Genomic DNA, 26,687 nt, shown 5'->3' on the forward strand with positions numbered 1-26,687 from the left:
ATGCTGTTTTTTGGGATTACTCTACAAATTTCTACAAAAGCATTCTTGTTACAGGCCGAGAGGCACTGATATCTAGTCACTAGCATCTTGTCTAATGACAAGTGGGAGCAAGCATCTCACGAATCAGCCAATCACAAAATCCTCTCTTGGCAAGCCTTTTAGTTGCAGATGTCCAGAGGAGGGTCACTTGATATCCCTCTGAAGGGAAAGTCTGTTATCGAATTTGTATGGTGTTCAGTTAAATTTTATTCTGTATGCATTACCTTCATACAGTTAGATTTTATTCTATATGTATTACCTTCATGAGATGCTCCAGATATTCCCTCACTGGTTGTAACCCATATTCTATTTGGAAGTTTGAAACAATAAGGAACTGTCAGCAGAAAACTAACCTTAAATGAGAAAGGTTCAGCCAGTTCTCTCAAAAGAGTCAAGCGTCTTTCCTAGACTCATTCTTGTTCTTCTGACAATTAACTTGTCAACTTGCTTTTGTTTCTATTTTGGTTTTGATCTTAGGATCCTTGAGGTATGCCTATACTTCAAACCCCCCTCTAGGGTTATGAGTGCTTATGTAATGGCTGTACTAGGCTCCAACATTTCTCCTTCCCATGAAATATTTGGTGAATTTGTTCAAGGTATCAATGATAGTTTCTGCAACTTCTCACTTTTTGATAAAGAATGATGATTCCTGGAAAATAATAGATTTTTCCTCTTTAGAATCTATCTAAATGTTCATGCATGTTTGGTTTGTGCAGATTGAAAAGCTGATTTTGATATCTTATCTTAAACAATTTGTAGTCCTGATGAGCAAGCTATGTACTTGTGAAAAATAAATTTATTGTACTGCAATCCTAGATATCAGTGTAATAGAAGGCAAATGAAAATGAAATTTATTCTAATTATTTGTCCTCTCCAAAATTTTGGGCCTGTTACCATTCCATCTGTCATCATCAGAGTGTAAAAGCCCCAAGCATCTAGATGATAGATTTGGGTAACTAGGAGGTCAGACACTATCATCTCGCCAACTCTCCTTTGCTCTTTAGGCCGACTTTCCTCTGGCTTAAGGAGGCTTCTCTAATAATTAATTAGTATTGCTGGAAACTAAAGATATGAAGTGTAAGGTGTTGTGAAGAGTAATTTCCAGCAAAATAGGTTTGAAAATGTTGTAGAAAAAAGTAGATGGGAGGACTGAAGATTAGTGTCTAGTCCATTGCGTGAATGGAGTCATATCAATGTTCAAAAGGGGGGCTGTTCTAAAGATGATAAAGAGACAATATGTCTGAAAGTACAAACTAAAAGTTCCATTTTCCTTGCTTCCATATGAGTGTTACATCTGTAGAAAACAACCAATATTTGAGGAGCTTACATCTATCAATATCCATGTATGAGAGACCTCAATGCATGAGTAGTGAAAGTAATATATTTATCAACAAAGTTCTCATGATAACAAGACGTAGAATATGGGAAATAGTACACCAAATTCAAACCCCTGCAATACATGTCCTGCTATATCAACATCAAATAAAAGTGATACAAACATCCTAACCCATAAGAAGTTTTTGACTGTCCAAGCACCTCCAAGAGACTTGCTATTAAGCTCCAAAGGGGAGGGTTCTCCCAAATCCAACCATATTAAGAAGTGAAAAGAAGTGAGGGAGGTGCTCTTTGAATAGTGCATCTAGCTCAACCTCTTACAACAAAAAAAATAATATCTCCATTACTCTAAAAAGCACTGGAAGTCTACAAGCCTCAAGAATAGGGGGGAGATGGCCCACACACTATGGAAATAAACTATAACCCAAAAAAAAACAGCCAAGTGAAAAATGTTTTTTGTGAGCCAATAAAAGATGCATAGACCCATAATAATGGATAAATAATGGGGGTTGGCCCCGTCCAGCGCATAAGCATGTAATGGTCTATCTGAAAATGCAACTGCATGGTACATCTCATCGAATGGCCTTAACATGTGCGTTGTTCCACTTAACCACATTCATGGGCAAATGAAAATCCAGTTGACTTATACACTGATATGTTGAAGCTACCCTACTTTCATCTATAAGAAAATTTATGGAAGCCTATTGCTTGGTACATGCCCCAAATGAAGGCCTGTGGCTTCATATCATTAGAGGTCCACCATAATATAAGTTGTCTCCACTTAAAAAGAGAGATTGGTTGACATGTCCCGTCATCACGCTCCAGTTCGTAGGTTGATAAACATGGAAATCGTTGAGAATGTGGGCATGCGACTTCGTATGCATGGCCCTTTCAATGTTCCTCTTGGCAATGGGTGGGAAAATGAAAAAAAAAGGTTGCTTGATGATGGTTGGTGGCTCCATGGTCGTGAGTTTAGATAAGACGACTCCATGCCATGGTTCATAAGGCAAGAATGTGGTTCAAATATATAATAATCTATGGAAATGCTTTATAACCAAAATAGCTCCACAATGACCGAGTCAAAAGGTTGAAAAGGACGACTCTATTTCAAATGATATAGCATTGAGCTCATAGCATGTCCTATGGTATCCTTCCCATTACAAAATGAGGACCATAACAAGGTGGCTATAACCCACTGCTTTATTAAGTTGTCTTCTTAATAAATAAAATAAATTATCATTTCTCCACATGTGTTATTAAACACATGGGTTAAACATAGGGTTCATATAACTTTTGATTGAAGTCCCTCCCCTTCTTGGTATATAAGAATTTGAATTCATGTGGTGGGTGGATCCCCTCTTAAAAATAAAGTGGTTCATTGTTGTATAAAATAAAGGATAATTAAAAAAAATGGTTTAATAAAATATCATGTAATGTGTAGGCCCCTTTAACATGGATAAAATGAAATATATGTTGATGTTTATAGCTCAGACAAGTGCTTTTGCATAGACTATGTGTCAAGCATGAAGAAGATGCCAGATTGCCTCTTTAGGTTCTTTCTCATGAGGAGTAAGTGATTATTATGATTTCTTTCCTAAGATTAACTTACAAAAAATACATTAATTAATTTAATTGATTAATGTTGACTATTAAGCCAAGTTTTCGAGGATAATTTAATTATCTAAGGGACTTAGATCTAATCTCTATCGTTGATCTTGTTGATTTTTCATAGGTCTTCTAGCTGATAATTACTTTAAATCCTTTTGAATTCACATTCATGATTAAGCAGTTACAAAGAAGATCTTAAACGTTAGAACAAAAATGACAATACGTTCATAAAGAGACAACTAGGCAAGAAACACAAACATTTTACCCTGGGAAAACCCACATGGGGGAAAAACCCAACAACCTTTTACTTAGAGAATTTCTTAGTTCAACAAGAGATACATCTAAGTCAAATAAAAAGTCAAACTGACTAATGAAATAGTTGCCCAAATAATTCGGCTTGGTCTAATCTGCGAGGGCCGAAAATTGCCCTACTTTTGCACCCAAGAATTTTGGTCCTGCTGCTTTGGTATGCCTAGAGACTCTGCCTCGTGTTGTCCTTTGCCTCAGATTCGGCCAATACTATGCCTCAGATCCGCCCTTTTCTCTTTGCCTCAGGTGATCCAAATTCATGCCTTTTGGAGGAGGATGAATGGCCTATATATAGGCATTTCAAGAACCTGAATGGGTGCATCCCTTTGCTGGGGCTGACTTGTCATTTGGAGCCAAAAATTCAAATTTTCTCTTTTGAAACCAACATGAAGAACATGTCTTACATTTTCATTATATATATATATATATATATATATATATAGGGCTAAGATGACATGAAGAACAGGTTTTACACAATTCAAGGGATAAAATATTAATTATGAAGACTGACCATAGCTACAAAATTCAACACTCGCTTTTAGCTAGGGAGGTATTCATAATGACTATCAAATGTTTTCTTGTTAATAAAATTTCTCTAAGAAAAGTTTATAACAATTCATCATTATCATCAACATCATTTAATTACCATAATCTTGGTCAACAACTCTAACTCATGGTAAATCAATAACATCAACTAGTTACCATAATTTTGGTTGGTACCTTTGACCTATGGTGCACCATAATCCTAGTCGGTACTCCTGACACATGGTACATCATTAGCATCAACTAGTCACCATAATTTTGGTCCCTCTAACACATGGTATACAGACTAGTCTTGGTTCACCATCATCTTGATCAATATCTTTGACTTATGGTGAATCTCCAAAGATCTCACTCTCATGAGTAATTCCGGGCTGGATGCTAAATGTTTTCGCTCAACCTATTTGGATATTCTGAGCCTGATGTTGAAAGGCACCCACTCAACTGAGTGATTCTGGTCTTCTAGGACCATTCTTTCTAATTTGAGTCAACATACTTGACACAGGAAGAATGATTGTTCTCTGCTGGACTGTTCTCCTTAATCCTGGTCAACATACTTGACACAGGGAGAATGTTTGTCCCTGATGCTATCATATCAACACTCTGGACCATTCTCTTGACCTAGGGAGAATGATTTTCCTTGCAATTTCATCACTCCTTGTTGCTGAGAGAGACTTACTCAATTACTTCAAGCTTGTCCTTGAAGTATACAAACTTCATCTTGGGATAGAGGCTTTGTCAGCAATCTGCTTGACTATAGAATAGTACTGGAGCCATACTGCTTCCTTATGTACCATGTCTTGGTACTAGATCTCACTATGCTTTGACCTGTCATCATGGTTGTCTCCTACACTTTTTCAAACAATCCTGCAGGTTGCAAGTAGTTTGTAAAGCTGTACTGCTTCCCAACTTGCTAACGAAGCTGCAATATTCTTGTCCTTTGCAGTACTGAGTGTGGTAGATCTTTGCTTCCTGCTCATCCAAGAAATCATCACGAAGCCCAAATTGAAGCAATATTTTTATGAACTCCTTCAGTGTTCTGCACTCTTTGCTCAATCTGAATCTGTGAATCCCTATATTTGTACTTAACTATTTAAGACATATCTCAAACCATAACTTATTGTGTCATGACCAAATGTACCATGTTGATACTTCAACATATGTTGAGCCATATGCCTTGGCTCAACCATAAACTGATTGACTTCCTTTACTAAAGCCATCACCATGGCTACTTTCCGGTTACCCTAACTTATCCATTGATCCATAATGGATTTTGGATAGACTCCTAAGTCTAAGTGTTCCTCACAGAGGAAAATGAAAGTCCAAGGAAGTTCTTGGAAATAGCCCCATTGCAGAGATTGTCTCATTCTGAATCTACTGCAACTTGAATGGGCAAAAATGGACTTAGGATGCAGAAGTTATTGCAGAAAGAAGATGCCCTTTGTTCTTTAGAAAAAGAGGCAAAATCCCTTAAAATGGGCAAAAAACCCTTATAAAGGGAAATCACATCGGAGAGGGTCCAAGAGCGGACTTAAGCGGAAAGGGGAAGAGACCCCTGATTGCCGATCCCCGACATATCGGGTCGGAGGTAGGCTGGTGCATATAACATGAGGAAAGGACCTGGGCCGATGCGACATTGCGATCGCCGATCGGTGGATCGGCATCGACGATGGCATAAGATAAGGGACGGACCCCCGCGGCTATGTGACGAGTGATTGCGATATATTGCATCGCAACGTCGAATCGCGGTGATAAAAAGGGCGATAATACATGCACATGTGATCGCCGGATCCGATGGGTTTTATAAACCCAAATTCATAATGTTTGAGTTCCGCCGTAAAGAGATTTTCTGTGTATTGGCGCATTTTGGCATAAAAACCGAAATACAAAGGAAAAAGCCCCCAAAGCAGTAAAGCGGACCCGAAAGGGAATTATAAACACGACGCATGATATTTGAGTTCCGCAAAGGCGAGATTTCGGGCGGGCCTTGGGCGGAAAGCGATATTGAGCTGGCTCCACCCGCTTCCACACACTGGTCAACACATGGCTGGCGGAGGAGAGAGGAAAACCGCCTTTTCAGGCAGGTAACCCTCGTACTCCTAAGCTGCCCGAAATTGGATATCGACCGTTGATTGGAGATCCCGTAGATCGATAGTGGGGATTGCGATAGCGGCCAAAGGCGGACGCGATGCGATATTAGGGCGATTTCGATATAATTTCAAGTTCGATAGAAAGAGTTTTGTCGGGTTTTTCATGTTTTCCTATGTATTTGGGATTTTACCCAAAACACTTATGCGATGCGATATAACGCCTAATGGCGGACCCGAAGGGATTTTAGGGGCGATTGAATGGGATTCCATGTCCAAAAATCACGCTCGATAGTGTATTTTGCAGACATTCTCTGTAACCGCTCTTGATCATCATGCCACGCTACCAGCAGGCATTTTTACAGGCAATTATGCATTTTGAAGCCATGGAGCCGCAGAGCTAGAGGGCTAGTTTAACTGACAGGGAGCAGAGAAGCCATAGAGCTGCAGAGGGATAATGAATCAGAGAGAAATGGCTGAGGTAGCTGAAAAGCCGGAAAAGTACCTCAAAGGAGGCAAAGAGCTCAATTGAGAAAAAAATAAGAGAGCAAAGAGAGCGAAAAAGCGAATGCGTAGAGCAGCTGAGGGAGTCTTTGGAGTCACTTGGAGGTCAAGTGAAAAGCCAGAGAGCTGAAAGTTGCAGAAAGCCAAAGCTAGAGCCAGAAAGCCGAGAGCTTCAGAGCCAGGGGATAAGATGGTGTTCTGAACCCATTGTGTTCTATGTAAACCAGTGGAGTTAAGCGTGGAGCTTGTAAAAGAACTTAGACCATAATCCCAGAGAGCCTAGTTGAGTTGACTAGAGCTCAAGGAGATGTAGCCCAAGAGTTTTGGGTGAACTCCATATTAAATTGCTGTTCTGTGTGTGTTTTATTGCTGCATTGTATCTACTGTTTTATTTGCTGTTATATGTTTTATATCAGCTCAAGCAAATAAATTTAAAATACACAAACAGTTTAAAAACAAACACAAGCATACACCTTAATTTCAAGCACATATTTAATTCCGCATTGGTTAATCATATAGACTTGGGAATATTTAACCTTTGGAAGTGGGAGAGGTGCTTGTAAGTTAGACAAGAAGCCTAAGTGACCCATTTTCAGATCATCAACTATCTAGCATGACAATCTCAATGATAATCCACCATCTCAAAAATCTCTGAGGGATCTCAATGATAATCCACCATCTCAAAAATCTCTGAGGGATCTCAATAACATGCTTCAAGGAGGTATTGCATCGAATCTAGGTCCTTCATCTCAAACGCAGAGGTCAACTCCCTCTTAAGCTAAGGCAAGGCTGCCTAACTGCTCCCTCTGTTACATAAGCAAACCTTTCTGGCACAACTGATCTCTCTAGCACATGAGTCCTTCTGTTTTTGTTAGAAACAAATCATATAGGATCAACCTTGATCCATCAATCCAAGTTTGATGTACAATCTTCTATTTGCAAGTAGGAGACTCCTTCATGACCCTCAAAGCCTTGAGGTGGTTCCATGTACACTTCTTCCTGAATTTATTCATGGACAGAAATGACCTCTACATCCATTTGATGTATTTCCATAATAGAAGCAACAAGAATTCTATTAGAAGTGTACTTGGCAACTGGAGCAATTGTCTTTTCATGATCCTATCACTCTTTCTGGGAGAACCTTCTAGTCTCAAATCTCACTTTGTATTTGCTATATATTGTACGCCAAGATGTTGTAGATCTATTTAGAAGTCACAACTGACTTTCCTTAGGCACGATCAAGGTATACTTCAAATTTGTTGATTTGTTTGCTCCTCCTGAGCTCATATCTCATCTAGTACAATATCTCTTAGTACAAATCACCGATTCTTGGAGAGCTGTCTTGTCACAAGCTTTTCTTTGTTTTTCCACTTACTTCCATCTATTGCCAGAGCCTTGGTAACCTTTGCTATGTATATGCAATCCTCACTAGGAGGCCATGGAAGAATGAATACAACCCAACAAAAAAGACAAATACAAGAGGCTAATTAATAGTAAAACAATAACAACAATAATCAAGGAAGAGAGATATATGTTACTTATCTTTTGAGGATTATAGGGAAGTGTCAGCTCCATCTTGATTTTAGCCTTTCTTGCATCCATCTTGCAAATTCATCAACACTGTCCTTATAATTAGCATGATGTCATTCCTTCCTTGCATGAGCTAGGGTTTCTTCTTTCAACAAAAACATTAATCTAGGTTCAGATCTAGGGTTTTATCCACAAACCCTAGGATTTCACATTCAAGACTTTCGGTCTTCTAGGATTTACAAACTGTAGTTTTTCAAAACTCACTTCACACCTTTTGCAAGTCCAACAAAATTTTTAATGTGCAAATTCTCCTTTCCATATCCAAATGTCCAAGAATATATAGAGTCCCCATGCCTCATAAAACAATCAAGGATATTCCATCAGAAGATACACAATAGTCATAATAAGGACACGTCAAGTTCAACAAATGACTCATCTTTCTTGAGAGAACTTTTGGTCTCCAAACTTGAAAGGGAACTCAACGTCTTCTTCATTGTAAGCTTATTATGTCAAAAGCGAACTTACTCCATCAAGGCGTGCTCTCTTCAAGTGATAGTTATTGTTTTTATTTCAAATTTTGACTTTTAGGATTGAACACGATAGGTTGCATCCTTTAGTACCCAAATACCCTTAGTCTCAACAATCAATATAAGCAGCAAATGCAATGAATATTTCAGGGTCTTTACTTAACAGTGCAAGGTCCATGACAACAAATAGTATTGATACAAGAGTTTTCAAAACAACTTGCTTCTAAACATATACAAAGCAACATCTTCAAAGAAGGGCACAGGTTCGTTATATTATGCTTCAAATGTTAAACAATTGTGTATAGATCACATATTTCTCTTATGAGCTTTGTCTTGCTTTGAGCAATAATCTGAATTACTTCTTGAATTGGCTTTCATACTTCAGATCAGAGGTGTATCTAATAATATGAGCATGATTGAAGATCACTTGTGAATCTTATTAATGAACTTGCAAGCGAAAATATTCCTTCAACATAAATAGTTATCATAACTGTCTTTCTTCAAAAATTCCTTCATGACTGTTGTAAAGCAATAGGTCAGATCTTTGCCAGAGTCTTATGGTTTGTCTGAGTAGTAGATTTCAATCATTGTTTAGTCTTTTCATGAGACAACTTTGATACAAACTTTTCAACCAAGCTTGTTCATTGACAAAGCTATTTGGTGATCATCTCCTTTAGTTTACATTCCAGGCATCAAACAAACTTCTCATAGCTTTGTTGGCCCTTTTTATAGGTTTGTATTCTAGGTCGCAAACTTGTCATCCCATCATTGTGATGTGCTTTGCATGGAACCCTCATGCAAAAGAGTAATTCAAAGTTCAAACAATGTGCCTTGTATCTTTTGTCAATTTTAGAACAAATCTTAGATAGAGATAATTTCAAACTTCTTTTGGTTACTTCCTGAGATTTCTCAGCCTTAGTTATATAGGCTTAGATTTCCAATACACTCACGATTACATCAACATCTTCCATCACAAGTTCATGCTCCTATTAACATGGCTTCTCCTTGATGATGAGGTGATATCATCAGACAACTAGGGTATGTTCCAAGTTAGGGTTGTAACTTGTCTCCTTGTGAACATGATGAAAAGGTCTTATGAAACATTAGTCAAATTCGTGACTTGATTATACCATAGAAGGAACCCAAAACAAATTATAAGCTGACCTTTTCCATTAACTGAGACATTTCAGATTCTCTAAGGCCATGTCTGAGGCTTCTCAACCTTATATCACTAGTCTTGAGGCCTTTTGTCCCTCTTGCAACAAAATTGAGGCATCCTCGACCTTCTAAAACTTAGACTAAGGTTTGGACCGAGGTCTTCTCCTACGGTCTTCCTTAGTTAGACTTTGACCTAGTTCAATCCTGCACCTAGGGCTTCGTTCCTCACAATTAACCTTGGTCAGAACATACACATTTGCAAACAAAGATTTGGATAAGGGCTTCTTCAAGGTTGCTCCTTTCAAACCATGCTCTAAAACCATGTTGATTTTTCATAGGTCTTCTAGCTGATAATTACTTCTAGTGATTTTTACTTTAAATCCTCTTGAATTCACATTCATCATTAAGCAATTACAAAGAAGATCCCCAATAGTAGAACAAAAATGACATTAGGATCATAAAGAGATTGCCAGACAAGAAACACAAACATTTTGCCCTGGGAAAACCCACATGGGGGAAAATCCCAACAACCTTTTCCTTAGATAAATTCTTCAGTTCAACAGGAGATGCATCTAAGTCAAATAAAATGTCAAACTGACTAATGACATATCCCTAGTCACACCTAGTCAAATTTCCCTTTAGAAAAGTCAATATGTTGCCCAAATAATTTGGCTTGGTTTGATCTGCTAGGGCTGAAATTCGACCTACTTCTTTACCCAAGAATTTTAGTCATGTTGCTTTGGTATGCCTAGAGACTTTGCCTTCGATTTGTCCTTACTCCGCCTCAGATTCGTCCAATACTGTACCTCAGATCCACCCTTTTCTCTCTACCTTAGGTGATCCAAATTCATGCCTTTTGGAGGAGGACGAATGGCCTCTATATAGGCATTTCAAGAACCCGAATGGGTGTGTTCCTTCATTGGGGATGACTTCATCTTTTGGAGGGTCGACTTGTCATTTGGAGCCAAAAATTCAAATTTTCTCTTTTGAAACCAACATGAAGAACATGTCTTACATTTTCATTATATATATATATATATATTTTAAGGGCTAAGATGACACAAAGAACATGTCTTACATAATTCAAGGGCTAAAATATTATTTATGAAGACCGACCATAGCTACAAAATTCAATAGATCTCAAGGGGGGCATAGGATCTAATCCTAGCCATAGATCTCTTAGGAGATTTGGGTAAGGGATTTGGCTTAATGAAATTATAAAATAAGCCTAAGAGAGAGGTGAAAGGCACATGGTGAATGAGAGAGCAAGAGTGAGAGACTCAAAGACTGGAGAGAAGGGAAAGGTCTGCGACGAGGTAATTTTGTGAGAGAAATTCAAGGAGATTGAGATAATGGAGAAGGAGGTTGGGATAATGGAGGAGGCTAAAACTAGTAAGAAGCTAAGTTTTCCAGCCAAGTGTTTGTGCAGAGGAGGAAGGCCGAATTCCTTCGTGCCCAAGGGGGTTGTATAGGTGAAGAAAAGGAGGCAAATTTACAAGTAAAAGAGCCAAGTTTTCTATGGTTGAGATTTTTCCAGCGCTGAATTTTCTAGTGGGTCAAATTTCTCTAGAGGCCAAAATTCAAAGGGGGCAAAATCCAGGTTCCATATTGTGCTATATTTTTTTGTATATTCTCTGTGGGTCAAGGCCCTCATTTTCCTAAGTTAATAAAGTGAAGGAGAATTTGTTGGGAAGAACATTATGCTATATCTTGTTTCCGATTTTCTATTTATTTTCCATGCAAATATTTTATTTTTGAAGTTAAGATAACAGTGTATTTATTTCCGACAATTTTTAGAATTTTATTGAGCAAACTAATTTCTGGGTATTAAATAGTTGTTGAAAAAAATAAATCTGACTTTGTATTAAAAGTTAACATGGTATTAGAGCACTAGAAACTTTGAGGTGAATATCAAATTGTCACAAGGGTTTATAGCAACAAATTATTATTCTTCCACCAGTTATATTTCTGAGGTTTTGAGTATTTGATTTGGAGGTTTGTAAGGATGGTTGCAACAAGGTTAAGGTTTGAGGGAGTTGGAACTATACATTTTCAACTAGAGTTAGGTGAACCCATGTAGGTTACATACGTTCTATATGTTCTAGGGCTACATAAGAACCTTCTTGTAGTCTCAATTAGGGAGTACAAGGGATATGAAGTTCTTTTCCAAGGTGGATAAGTGATTGTCATGCTGAGATCCTCTAGTTTGAGTATAGGACGAGTCATGGGGAGGAGAGAGGGTAACATGTATATGTTGAGGGGTCAACCATTGAGGGCCTTCGTTCATGACAATGACAACTTGTGCGAGCTTTGGCACAGGAGGATCGCACATTTGCATCACAGGGCTTTGCTTATATTATGATAGATTATCAGTGGTCTTCTTGAGTTTAGCGTGGAGCAACAGGGTCTTTGCAAAAGGTGTTCTTTAGGCAAGTATGCCACGACTGCTTTCCCAAGCAGTGATTCTAGGTCCAAAGGGTTGTTGGACCTAGTACATCTAAACGTATGTGGTTCTACGTTAGTGGGGTCCTTGAGTGGGTACAAATATTATGTTACCTTTATTGATGATTATTCCTAGAGAACTTGGATCTACTTCATGAAGACCAACGATGAGGCCTTCAACAAGTTTTAGGAGCTTAAAGCTCACATGGAATACTAGATTGGGAGGAAGGTCAAGGTTCTTAGATCGAACAATGAGGGTCATTATACCTCCAATGAGCTCAAGGACTTTTGTAGAAAGGCAGACATCAAGAAAGAGTTGACAATTGCTTACAACCCACGGAAAAATGGGGTTGCTAAGAGGGAAAATAGGGCCATCATCGAGGCTATTAAAGCTATAATTCATGATTAGGATCTACTCATGTCCTTGTGGGTAGTGACATGTAATAGAAGAAACTACATTTAGAATAGGAGTCCTCATAAGGTCTTGGGAGAAAAGGATTTCGAGGAGGTGTTGAGAGGAGTGAGATTAGAGGTGGGACATTTCTACATTTTAAGGTGTTCATTGTATATCCATGTACCATGAGAAAAGAGAACAAAGTTGAAGCCCCTTAAGATAGATGGGCATTTTTATTGGTTACAGTGTGGCTTCCAAGGCATATGAAGTGTATATTCCATCATAGCGGAAGATTGTAGTGAGCAGGGATGTGAGATTTTAGGAGCACAATGCCTTGAGGAAGTCGCATGATATTGTATTAGTGGCACATGATTGGGAGCGAGAGGCTTTGAAGGTTGAGGAAAGGCCAACAACATGGACTTAGTTTTGAGATCAAGAGGAGTAGGAGGCACCTTCTAGTTTTGTTAGGAAGAGGCCGAGATGGTTTGAGAAAACTCTTAGGTAGGTTGACGAGCATGTGGAAGATCCTAGGAGGATGTTCAGAGAGAGTAGACCACCACAATTTTTTCCAACTACATGGCACTTATGAGTGACACTAGTGATTTCAAGCCTTACTAACTTTGAGGAGGCAACAAACCACCAGGTTTGGAGGGATGTCATGCTGGAAGAGTATTCTTCCATTGTGAATAAAAATGTATGGGATATTATGCGTAAGCCAATAGCAAAAGCAGTGGTCACTTCAAGATGGATCTTCAAGATCAAGCATGTTATAGATGGTAGCATTGAGAAGTATAAGGCTAGGTTCACGGCGAGAAGGTTTTCCCAAGAAGAGGGAGTGGATTATGAAGAGGCTCTCTAGTTGCTAGATACACATCTATCAGGGTTGTTATGTCTATTGCCTTAGAGATGGGTGGAGGATACATTAGATGGATGTGAAGACAACATTTCTTAATGGAATGATTAAGGAGGAAGTGTATATCAAGTAGCCATGGGGTTTTGAGGTGCTTGAGAGAGATTCTCATGTATGCAAGTTACAAAAGGCTTTGTATGGTCTCAAGCAAGCACCTAGGGCATGATGCTCAAGGAATGATGGGTATCTACTAGGCATGGACTTGTTGATCCCAATTTGTACTCTATACTAGTTGATGATGATCCACTAGTACTTTATGTGATTGATCTCTTTCTTATAGGGGTAGAGAAGCTCATAGAGATGTGTAAGAGGGACCTAGCTGCAGAGTTTGAGATGAAGGACATTGCAATGATGCACTGCCTTTTGGGGTTTGAGTTGTGGCAAGAGATAGGTGAGATCTTCCTTGGACAAGTGAAGTATGTAGTTGAAATTCTAAAGAGATTCAGGATGGTGGATTGTAGGCCTATGTTGACACCCATGATTAGTAACTCGGGGAACCTGAATGCTTCTAAGTTAGAGTTGGTGGATCCCACATTGTACAGGCAACTAGTAGGTTCTTTGATGTATCTGGTCAACACTAGGCCACATATATGTGTTTTTGTGAAGTTGTGAACACACTAAGCTAATTTATGATGGAGTCAAGGAGGGTGCATTGGGTGTCAGCAAAGCATGTGTTCAAGTATCTTTGAGGTATAATGGAGTATGGACTTAGGTATGTTAGGAGTGGTGGAGTGCATTTAGTAGGCGATACATGGATTGGGCTAGAGTGCATTGGACAGGAAGAGCATCTTTGGGTGTAGTTTCAGTTTGGGGTTAGTAGTGATCTCATGGTTCAATTGGAAGCAATTTTTTGTGGCACTTAGTTCAGTAGAGGCAGAGTATATGACAGCTAGCTTGGCGACTTGTGAGGCCATTTGGCTTCGCAAGATGTTGATAGGGTTATTTGGTCTCAAATTGGATCCCATAGTGATTCATTGTCACAATTAGAGCTGCATTAAGCTCTCAGAGAATCTAGTGTTTCATGACAAGTCCAAGCATATAAAGATCATATATCATTTCATCAGAGACAATTTAAAAGGGAGCTGTGAAGCTCAAGTATATCTTTATAGATGAGCAGGTGGAGAGATTCTCACCAAACCTATAGTGAAGGGCAAATTTGTGTTTTAAGAGATAAGTTGGGGGTGGTGCAAAATACCTTCCTCGCTATGAGAGAGTATTGATGTTTATAGCTCGGATAGGTGCTTCTACATGGGCTAGATGTCAAGCATGCAAAACACGTCAGATTGCCTCTTTAGGTGCTTGCTCACGAGGAGTAAGTGATTATTATGATTTCTTTCCTAAGTTAACTTAGAAAAAGTACATCAATTAATTTAATTGATCAAAGTTGACTATTAAGCCAAGTTTCTAAGGATAAATAATTTAATTATTTAAGTGACTTAGATCTAATCTCTACCGTTGATCTCAAGTGAGGCTTAGGATCTAATCCTAGCCATTGATCACTTAGGAGATTAGGGTTACGGATTTGGCTTAATGAAATTATAAAATAAACCTAAGGAAGAGGTAAAAACACATGGTGATTGAGAGAGCAATTTTCTCAAGGAGTGAGAAACTCAAAGACTAAAGAGAAGGGAAAGGTGTGCAGCTAGGTAATTTTGGGAGATGAATTTAAGGTGGCTAAGGTTGTGGAGGAGGAGGTTGAGATATTGGAGGAGGCCGAAACCAGGAAGAAGCTGTCTTTTCCATCGAAGGGTTTGTGCAGAGGAGGAAGGCTGAATTCCGTAGTGTGCAAGGGGGCCATATAGTTGAAAATAGGAGGCCGATTCACAGGTGGAGGAGCTGAGTTTTCCAGGGCCGAGATTTTTCCAATGTGCCAAATTTCTCTAGAGGCTGAAATTCGAAGGGGGCTGAAATCCAGGTTCCATACTGTGTTTTATTTTCTGTGTATCCTTTGTGGGTGAAGGCCCTAATTTTCTTGAGTTAATAAAGTGTAGGAGAATTTCTTGGGCAGAACTTTCCGCTGTTCTTGTGGCTGATTTTCTATTTATTTCCACTGCAGATATTTTATTTGTGAAGTTAAAATACCAGTGTATTTATTTCCAGCAGTTTCCAGAATTTCATTGAGCAAATAAATTTTTGAGTATAAATAATTGTTGAAGACAAATAAATCAGACCTGGTATCAAAAGTCAACAATAGATAGTTGGACTTGTGAAAAGATTATGGCGTAAAAGGTGTACACATGAAATAAAATAGAGAGGGAAGTTTATGGTGATGTAGTTGGTACTTGAAAGGTTTATTGGATAGATGGAGGGAATGGTTCATTGGCATATAAAGTGAATTGCATCCACATGTATGCCAATGAGGGTATACTACGGTACTACCCAAAGGATTTTGCCATGGTAATAGGAGTGGATATTCTAGCACAACCCACCATAAACAAATGTCATAATGACAGGAGTCCAAGGGCAATGATCTGGCAAATATATACAATAGGACCTAGGAGCATCTCACAACCATCAATCAAAGCATCATAACCAGAAACTTCTAAATCTGGAAGCTCCATCAACCAAGATATGCCACCATGAAGAAGAACCACAGCATGGCAATCCACTACATAAGCGGCAAGCCACTTCTCATCCCATGCCACTAACGATCTGTCTTTACCAACATCCCAATGTTTTGAAGGCTAGGATCAAAATGCCAGCCTGCAAAAATCTGACTCATGTGACCAAGGATCATATGTGCAACCCTCACGCAATATGATGGGTAGCGGGCCCACAGTTATAACTTAGAAGTGACAAGCCTTGCACCTCAATGGGAAGGAATAACTTAGAAAGAAAGTCATTTTGAGTTCTTTTTTTTTAACATTGAGCTGGGAGATGTCAATTGGTAGGATAGATATTCAGTACAATGATCTATGAAGTGGTAAATCCAATGGCGAATAATTAGATAGATAGAGAGTGAAACAAAATTACTCAAGCGCCAAAAAAGATAAGTGTTTCTGGCATGACTACAAGCCTCAAGGATTTCTTGTGTGTTTGAAGGGATTTTACTTTCGACATGATCATTGAAATCTTTGCTACTATAACCTAACACTTTTAATTATCACCTTTAACATTATAGATTATTGTTGTGATTTTGTGATGAACCTTGTCTTTGCGTTTGAAAAATTTGCTATATTAATATTTATATGAATCATTCCAGTGATTTCTGTATAGAACTATCTCTATAAACAAGTTGCAGTGGGTTGTGAAATATGTTTTATGCTTTTGGTGCCCTACTATAGATGTATGATTTCTATTTCTAAGGAATGCTTATAACCAGGCATAGATCTTATTTTTGGGACTGCACATATTCTACATGTTCATTTTTGTGTCTTCATTATTACTTGGAGCTCAAGCAAATATAGTTTCTCTTCTTTCAATTCTTTATAAAATATTCCATCATCACATCTCCGAACATTGTATAGCATGCCCCATTTTTACAATAGTTGGTTAGTGGTGCTATTATGATTTCCAATTTGCAATACAATCAAAAGGAACACAAATGACATGCAAATGAAATTTGGTGTGCATGGCTAGGAAATGACCTATTACAATTTTTTTATAACGAGATTACTTTATATGCAGTGGTTTTGCAGATATTTTCGATGTAGACTATTTCATTCAGCAGATGAAAGGATTTGTCCATGTTGTGAAAGAATTACCACAAGGACTGGCCTCAAAAAAACCAGTTAGAGTTGATTGTCGTAAAAAGAAAGGTCATTTTGATTATATCGAGTCTGTACTTCCTTCTTTGGTGAAGCATCAATATATCATCATTACCCCTGCAGCGAGTCAAAAGATAGATAGGTAATTAACATTTCTGAGTGCTTTCTAAATTACTCATATCTTCTGGTATGCTTTTCAAGTTGCAGACTATCTTTCTTCACAAACAAGGGACTCTGTAGTGGACCTAAACATAGGTCAATGAGGGTAATTGTATTAGTTAGTTTTAAGACTAGTTAATTAACTTTTAATACATCAATAAATTTTAACGTGATTCATAATGTATGATAGATTCAACATTACAGAGTACATCATTTGGCATCAACAATTCGTGAGTACCTTAGCCATATGGGTACTTTGGTCCAGAGCTTGTCTCAGCCTTTCCTCATTTTAGAGTTGTATTATATGAGTTTTAGAAAGTTTTCAGAGATCAATATTCCAGGGTGATAGCACATCCTGCGCTATTATTAGCAAATTCTTCAATTCAAACTTCAACATTCTACTTTTAGCTATTTTCCCCATGCATCAGATACCCATGGGGGATGGAGAACAGTCAGATGGACACTTTTAGATTTTGGATTTAGTGATTTTTTATAGGTTCTATAATTAGAAACCTGGTCCTTTTCAGCAGCAAATGATAGTGTATTTCCTATTGGGGAGATAGGTTTATGGTTCGAATTTGGGGTGAATTAGAGTTGTTATTTTCCTTGAAATTATTTTAGAAATTTCTATTTTTCAGAGGTAGTCTAAATAAAAGGAAATTATCCAGTATAGATATTAATCCACAGTTGGAATTTTAATTGAATCCAAGACTGATTTTTGGGCCTATTTTTGGCCAATCTATTAGTTTAGCAAAGTTGATGATATATCAGGTGGGTGATTATCTTTTTTGAGTACCCAGTATGGCATAAAGTATTGGTGCAAACTTTTAGGCCATTCCAAGAACCTTTATTTTTCAAGGAGCAGATGCATTTTTGGCACTTGCTAGTTTTGAAGGCTCGTGGTTTAGTGAAGAGTTGGATGTAATAGCCCCAATTTTGATTTTTCAGCTAAGGTCAGCGGGATCCTTGGGGGTGGTGCTAAGCATAGCAAAATTTTGCAATTTGGGCGTTGGAGGAAATTTTGGTATGGGAGACATGAGGACTTAGGAGAATAGGAGAAATTACAATCTTAGTGGAATGTGGGGACCACAAAAAGGAGGCAATTCGACCTCTAGAGGTAACTCGCCCTTGTGGAGGAAGGGAGAGAAAGAAAGGGGTGCGAGTTAGTGAAAAATGGGGTCCACCAAGGGAGAGAGGATCAACTTATATAAATAAAGCAAGTAGGCCTCCATTTGGGATCTTTTTGACAATTTTACTTTTGAACACAAGTTTTCTTGAGCTGTTTAGCCAAGTCAACCAGTGCTATTTAGCACAAGGGATTTCCAGGCAGAAATTCCAACTCTACCTTCGATGAACTTCGAGTGTCACCCTATGAGAGATTTGGGAGTTGTTCCAGGCATTTGGGGAGCCAATTTGCAGGCTTTCCATCAACAAGGGCGTGGTTTTTCTAGGGACACAGAAGCCAAGTTCGTGGGGCTGAGGGAGCTGGTGTAGAAGGGTTGTTTGCCTGGAGTTTTTGCAATGAATTTGCCACGAGTAGAGGGGATTTTCCTTGGGTGATTTGCATGGCTGAGGAGGGGTTTACTTGCAACTAAGAGTTTGGGGAGCATTTCGAACTGGGAATCATTGGTGATTGGGAGGAGAAATAAGTTGGAGTTAGGGAGGACTTCATTGAGGGAGATTTGGTCACTTTGGTAACAATTGCACTCCTATAGCTTCTCTGTCAGATTGGTGGGACCAACACGCGTGACGCAGCTTTGGGGGTCACTGGTGACTTGTGGATCTAGCCCAAACCCCTTTCTGGGTTTTTGTGGGTTTGTTGAGACAAGGCTAGGATTAATTTTGCAGAATTTTCTGAGCACTCCTAAGGGAAGAATTGCTAGTTCAACAACAAAAAATGTTGGAGGGCGCAGTTCACTTTAGGTCCATTTCCACCACTTGGGTTCATGAGATATTTTTGAGTTTTGCTGGATATCTAGTGAGGAGGCCTTCCATAGAATTTCAGCTCATTCTGTGCACTCTTCAGTGCAAGTATTCCACTTCCATTCAGCAGCCAACAACAACATTTTATGGGTAGGGCGTAGTTTTTGGTGGAGAACCTCTCTGGCACTTGAGCATTGTACTCTCACTTGGGTTTTGTGTAGCTTGCAGTAGCAAGCCCAAGTTCTGTCTTTCTTAACATCTGATGTGCTTAGTTCTCCACATTAATAAAATGGCTCAGTTGTTTGGCGCATTTTCTTGTGTATTTTGATGTGTATGCCTGGAATTTGTTTATTGTTGTTATTTCCTTGTTTATGTCTCTGTTTATTGCTGTAAATTTCAATTTAGAATATTACAATGGTATTAGAGCATGATCTTGGCCAGCAGTGGGGAAGCTAGCAAGATCATGATAGTATTGGGCATGCATGCACATTAATTGGTGGAAGTATGGACATCCCAATGACACAAGAAAGATGGAGTACACAGAGGATCTGGGAAGAAATCCACAAAAATAATGAGAAATTAATAGAATTAAAAAGAATGTAGGCCCAATTTTGTAGCAGTAAGGGGATAAACCAGGACCATCTTCATCCTTCAGGCAAAGACACCAAAGGTGCACATGACATGGGGGTGAAGCCATTTACACCATGTGAGGCAAGTTGACAAAATCAGGGCACTATACTTCATCAAAAGGAGTGGACAAGACAGGGACAGTTAGAGGGTGAGACTAGGAGGTGCTTTTGTTGGTGGAGACTTGGATTTAGATATTAGGAGCCCAAGGAGGAGGTTGAGCATGAGGCTGAGGGCATGCGAGAGTGTGAGGAGCATTTCGATGTACCCAGTGTGACATAGGAGTCACCCTTATTGGAGGTCCCTTTGCTAGCTCCAGTTGACACCCTAGTGGAGAGAGTAGAACATACACTCAGAGGGCCATTTGTTGACGAGGTACCACCCATGGATGAGGTGTCGTTTGTTGTTGAGGGATCCATTGATGAGGTGTCTAGGGTCGTGTTCGAGTTTTCAGGTGATAGCGTCCCACAACAGAGTGGTGAGGTTCCAAGATGCATATCCATCGCTGATGGGGTACCAAGGGACATGTCCAGTGACGAAGTGCCAACAGGCATAGAGTTATATAAAGTTGTGACAGAGTTTCCAGACAATAGCCACCTACAACAGAATGGTGAGGATGTTATGCATGATGAGCTATCTATGGAGGGGCAATTAGTGGCTCATGTTGAGCCCATGGCAGAGGAGTATGAACAACCACCCTTAGAGTCAGCCATCGATGAAGAGCAAACAGGTGCATCGACGACCAACAAACCTGTCATACTTTCAGACGATAACCCTCTTTAGGCATACATCGATGGGGCTTGCAACATTGTTGGGTTGCTTCTGCACATTGGTGAGAGAGAGGTTGTGTTATCTAGGTAGATTATATGTGTTGACCAAACTTGCAAGATGACGAGGACATGAGTTGCGTAGGGAGCAGCATTCGCAGGATGGAGAGCTTGTTCCATGTACGAGTGTTCGTGCATTTGATCCCTTTCTTGGGGTTGGATGGCGAGAGATATTGATTTTGTATCCAGTGGAGCCAGCTAGGTGCTCAGATATATCCATTGCCAGGAGCATAGTCCAACAAGGGCCGTGGGTTGCCAATGGAGCTCGAGGGCTAAACGATTGTTGTGATCCAGGAGGGATTCCCCGCTGTAGTGTGGGCTTGGTTAATGGTGGTATTAGTAGTGCGATGGATCCGGTGATCGAGTGCCCACACACTTTTAGATCTCCATCAACACTAGCGATGGGTTGGATTGATAGGAGAGCAGGCAAACTCCGCGGGTTGTCCTGGCATGTGGGGCATGCATGGGACTTTAGGACGATCAACATACTCTAGCAAGAGTTTTTCGGAGGAGGTGGCATAAAAAAACCACCAAACATTGCCTTGTTTTGGGCTAGGTACTTTCCACAGTTAATTGGGACATTGTGTCAACAAGAAATCAGGAGAAACATAGTGGTGGCATAGCCATTGGTACATAGGGAGATTCACCTCGTGGGTCTCTCTGAGGGACTTTGGAGGGGAGATCCATGTATCAAAGGGTACACTGATGTGATCGTGGAGGTGGTGATGCTGGCAGGGTGCCGGTCGACGCATACTGTCTCAGCTTTAGGCCATGACATCTAGTGGTGTGTAGGAGCATACCGTGTTGAGCAGTGATTTGCAAGTGGGCATGGATATGCATGGTGGTGTGTCGTAGTGTGTTGGTTGGCGTTGTGGAGGAGGTAGAGCGACTCACATCGCATTGAGTACACATGGGGAGTGTTGGGTTACGGGTACAGTGACACATGCAAGATATGAGATGGTACAAGATGGTACAACAGTAGCAGGGGGTATCTAGTGGTGTACAAGGATAGGCCACAATGTACAGTGGCATGCTGAGGAGTACATGGATACTCGGTGGTATGCAGGGGCGTATGGTGCTGCATGACAGGGTCTTGGAGTGTTTCCTCCAAGGAGACTTATGGACTGGGACACCAGGCATACCTTTGGGTGTAGTTGACCCAGGATCGATGAGGACACATATGAGCGACATTTGATGGTATCCTTGGGGACTCACATGCATGTTCCTATTCTACATCGCTTGCAGGCACAAATGATCTGGGCATTGTCCTTTGACACTTGGGCACGAGCAACAGGGTACAAGGAGCTTACCTGAGATATTTGGATGGGACTCAGTGCACCAGGTGAGAGTCTTCTAAGTGGTGGCATTGGGGCAAGGCATGAGCTGACAGGTACAGGTTTGGGTAGTGCGTGGTTCGTTGTAGTGGTAGCATATGTTCCACCCTTGAGTTCACACTTAAGGGGATGCATGACACATTTTGGGCAAGGCACTCCTAGGTATCACAGGAGCATATGTAGCAGGTGGTACAACAGGAGTAGGTCAGTTTTGCATGCACTAGATAGATTCATGATGTGTGGAGTCAACATATCGCTTGCATGCAGGGAGCAAAGATGTGGGGCAGGTGGATTTCAGTAGTCGTCAAGACTATGCCACAACATATTTGGTTATGGGATCTAGGGATTCAGTTGGCCGATAGGCCACTCCGTTTTGTAAGGAGCAAGACCATAGTAAAGGGTGATAGAGCTCCCTTGGGGTTGACACATGGGGGATCACTAAGGTGTCCATTGTATGGTGAGACAAGTTTTTCTAGTTGCAGCTTAGGATCAGGATTAACAATGGATGGGTAGATATTGATATCATAGAGACACCTGGGTAGGATGAGCTTGGCCTTCGTTGTTATTTTGCCACCAGGTTTCAGGGGAGGAGGATACAGTGTGCGCATGATGGGTAGCATGTTAGAGTCAGAGTGGCAACGACAACATGGTGGCCCCCTTATGAGATTGGCATGGGACCCACGCATCACAGTACTTGACAACTCAACAACCTTTAGGGATGAGCTAGCTACTATAGAGGGAGGTCACTCAGATCTTCCATTGGGCTTTAGTGACTCGCTGATGGCATGGGGGACTTCATCAGGATGGCAGGTTAGACAATAGGAGGATATCTGGGAAAGCTCATGCAAGAGAGACTTCATCCCCACAGGGATTGGGTTGTACCTTTAGGAGTTTACTCTTTGAGTGCATGAGGTGGACTACTTGGTAGGGCAGGTTCATGGGGAGTTGGATTGAGTCCTACATTATCATGATGCACTACTTATTAATAATATGCAAAGGGCTTCTGGTATCTATACCTGTTTGGACAATGAGTGGAGCAAGGGGTGCTTCACATTGATTAGGATGGTTTGGGATCTTGGTATTGAGGGATTCCTTTATGATAGAATAGCATGGGGTAGGGATGACTTAGTGGCACATTTGGGACCTCGATATTGTTTGCAGTGCTCATTTGGGCTAGCAGATAGTGGGGGCGCTTGTTCGGGCATTGCTTGAGGACAAGCAATTTTTGGTGCAGAGGACTGTAATATCCCCACTTTTGATTTTTCATATGAGGAGGTCAGCGAGATAGACTAACTTCTTGTTGGGGAGAGATTTTGTCAACACATCAACGACTTGTTCATATATTGGAATATATTGTAGCTTTGATCCCATCTTGTACTAAACTCCTAATATAGTGATATTTATTATTAATATGCTTAGTTCTGGTATGGAATACGAGGTCTTCAGACATTTTGATGTTGCTTTGGTTATCACAATTCATAACTATGGGATCCAAGGTTCCTCCAAACAAATTTGGCAGAAGCTTCCTAAGCCAAACCACTTATTTTCCAACTTCACAAGCATCAACATAATCAACCTTAGCACTACTCAAAGCAATCGAATCTTGTTTACGACTCATCCAAGAAATCATTGCAGATCCCAGACTAAAACAACCACTTGTAATGTTTCAGATTCCCTTTCAATCATACTTTAGACAATGATGAATAGTCCCACAGAAATACCTCAAAATATGCTTGGTAGCCATCCAATGATCATGACGAGGCTCCATCTGAAATTGACTTAGAACATTCATTGCAAAACATATATAGGGTCTAGTATTTACCAAATACATCAACGAGCCAATCAACTGACAATAACATGTGGGATCAATGAGACTAGAATCTGAACTTCTCAATTTCCATAAGTTGGTGATCGTTAGAGTTGTCATAGGCCTGGAATCCATCATACCAAATTTTTGTAGAATCTTGATGATATACTTTCTTTAACCAAGATATATTTCTCCAAGTTTCTGCCAAACTTCCAAGCCCAAATAATAATGCATAAGTCCTAGATCATTCATTTCAAATTTTGCTGCCAACATATTCATACATTCTTGAGTTCTATGCTCCACACCTGTAAGAAGTAAATCATCCACATATAATAGAATAATCACTGGTTCATTCTTTACTACTTTGATGTAGAGATTTGGGTCTGCATTGCTTTTAACAATCCAATTCTTAAGAGATATGCATCCATTCTAGCACACCAAGCTCTAGGTGCTTGTTTCAATCCATATAGAGTTTTCTTCAACCTGCAAACCTGAGATTCCTTGCTATCTATTTCGAAACCTTTTGGGTGTTCAATGTACACTTCTTCATCTATGGTTCCATTCAAAAAGGTTGTTTTGACATCCATTTGATGGATGTTCCATCCCATAGTAGCTGCTAAAGAAATCAAGGATCTAATGATATTGTACTTGGCTGTAGGAGAAAATGTTTCTTCGTAATCCACTCCTTCCCTTTGAGAGAAACGCCTTGCTTCAAATCTTTCTTTGTCTTTATCTATGCTCCCATCGACAACATGTTGGATTTTGTAGTTCCATTTAGAGGTGACAACAAATTTGTCACTAGGTCTAGGAACAATTTCCCAAACCCCATTTTTCATGATTGATTGATATTCTTCTTGCATGGCTCTTTTCCATTCATCATGATTAGCGGCTTGTTCGAATGTGGTTGGTTCTGCTTCAATTAATTTTGTCATATATGTTGCATATTTGGAGTACCTATTTGGTCTTTTGCTTTCTCTGAAAGTACCTTTTGTTGCTCCATGTCCTTCGACATCTTCAAGTGTAGCTTTTAACCAATTTGGCCTCTTCTTTGCTTCGGGAATGATTGTAGGTTGAATGGGTTCACTTGGTCCTTCTTCTTGATTTGTAGGTGCATTGTCATGTTGTTGTTCTTCTTCAAAGAGTGGGATATCTTCTTCATCAGATTCAACAGGAATATCTTTGGACTTCTTGTATGCAAAGTTTTCATCAAATATGACATCTCTGCTAACTTCAATTCTACGATCTTCTTTTATGTAGATTCTATAAGCCTTTGATGAAAGGCTATATCCAACAAAGATACCTTTTAAACTCATAGAGTCCAACTTCTTTCTTTTATCCTTCGGATTGTGAATGTAGGCAGGGCATCCAAAGATACGTAGATGATCTACATATGGCTTCTTCCTTGAGAATGCTTCTTCTGGTGTCATATTTTCAAGAATTCTATGAGGACTTCTATTTTGTATGTATACTACTGTCATTGCTACTTCTCCCCATAAGAATTTTGGAAGGTCTTAATTAAATATCAAGGTTCTAATGCATTCTTCAATGGTCCTATTTTTTCTTTCTGCTACTCCATTTTGTTCAGGATTATAGGGAACAATGAGCTCCCTCTTAATACATGCCTCCTTGCAAAAGGCTATGAGTTTCTTAGATGTATATTCACCACAATTGTTGGATTAAAGAGACATTATCTTCCTTTCTGTTAATTTTTCCACTTTTGATTTAAAATATTTAAACTTTTCAAAGACTTTGTCCTTTGTTTTGAGAAGATAGATCCAAGTCTTCCTAGAGTGATCATCAATGAAGGTCACATAATATAGATGGCCTCTAAGAGATTTATTTGCCATTGGTCCACATACATCAGAATGAATGAGGTCTAACACTTCTTTAGACCTTGTGTCACTGCTTGTAAATGGTTTTTTTGTATTCTTCCCTAAAGCACATCCCTTACATACTCCTTCATGATCCTCCTTCAAGATGGGGATACCTTTTACCATTTGACTTGTGGGCAATATTTTATAATGAAGGTGCCCATATCTTCTATGCCAAAGCTTAGAGGGACTAATATCCATGTGAACAAGAGCTTGAGGAGAATGTGTTAAAAGTCTATATAACCTTCCTTCACAAATCCCAATAACCCTTTCTTTTTCAATACTAGAGTCCCTTCCCCAAACAAGAACTTTTCCATCTACAAAGGCAATCCTATCTCCTTTATCTTCTAGACAAGAAATAGAAAATAAATTCTTTTTCAAACCTGGAAAACAGAGGATGTCATTGGGATGAAGCTTTCCACCATCTTCTAGTTTCAATGAGGTAGATCCAAGACCTTTAATTGCATAGCTATTGTTATCTCCAAGCTCCACTGAATGAGATGATGATCCTTTTGATAAAGTTTGTAGTTGTCCACTTTCTCCTATCATATGTCTTGAGGCTCCACTATCAATGATCCATGCATTGTCATCATTAAATGTACCTGTAAGTGCTGCTATGAATCCTCCAATTTTGATTCTTCTAGATAGATTGTAGATGATCTTGACTCCTGCAACTTTCAAGAGACCTTTAAGGGTTTTGAGTCTCATCTTCAAATAACTTGCCATTGATGAGAGAGATCCTTCTTTCAAGAGTGCTTTCCTTCCTTCAAATGATAGCCAACAAAGTGATCTTCAAATAGTCCTTCCTTCACCTTAGCTCTGATACCATGTTGAAAAATCAATGCATGTAGTTATTAGGGTTTTGATTCCTCTTTTCTTGATAATTACTTGTGACGTTTGTTGGCTTCTTTTATTTCTTTATTATGTTATCTTTCATCAAGCAATTACCACATCAAAAGTTTATGAAGATCACAAGAACAAGAGACACAAGATGTAGGCACACAGCCAAGGCAAAACCCCTCTTCAAGGGGAAAACCTAGTCAACTCTT

General features: G+C 39.6%; 1 protein-coding gene across 2 annotated transcripts in view; it reads left to right on the plus strand.

Moving 5' to 3' along the window:
• LOC149242265 (O-fucosyltransferase 13-like) overlaps window positions 1–26,687 on the plus strand; it is a 70,937-nt gene that overhangs the window by 16,565 nt on the left and 27,685 nt on the right. The window contains exon 7 of one of the 2 annotated variants that reach the window (XM_089374199.1): window positions 17,011–17,232. The exons of the other annotated variant lie outside the window; for it this stretch is intronic. Coding sequence (XP_089230325.1) covers window positions 17,011–17,232 — 222 coding nt within the window. The remainder of the gene's footprint in view (window positions 1–17,010; window positions 17,233–26,687) is intronic. 2 annotated transcript variants of the gene reach the window in all.

The sequence above is a fragment of the Pinus tabuliformis genome, chromosome 8, assembly GCF_031772625.1.
Source record: "Pinus tabuliformis cultivar Carrire ecotype Pingquan chromosome 8, CPIR1, whole genome shotgun sequence".
NCBI classification, from domain to species: Eukaryota; Viridiplantae; Streptophyta; class Pinopsida; order Pinales; family Pinaceae; genus Pinus; species Pinus tabuliformis.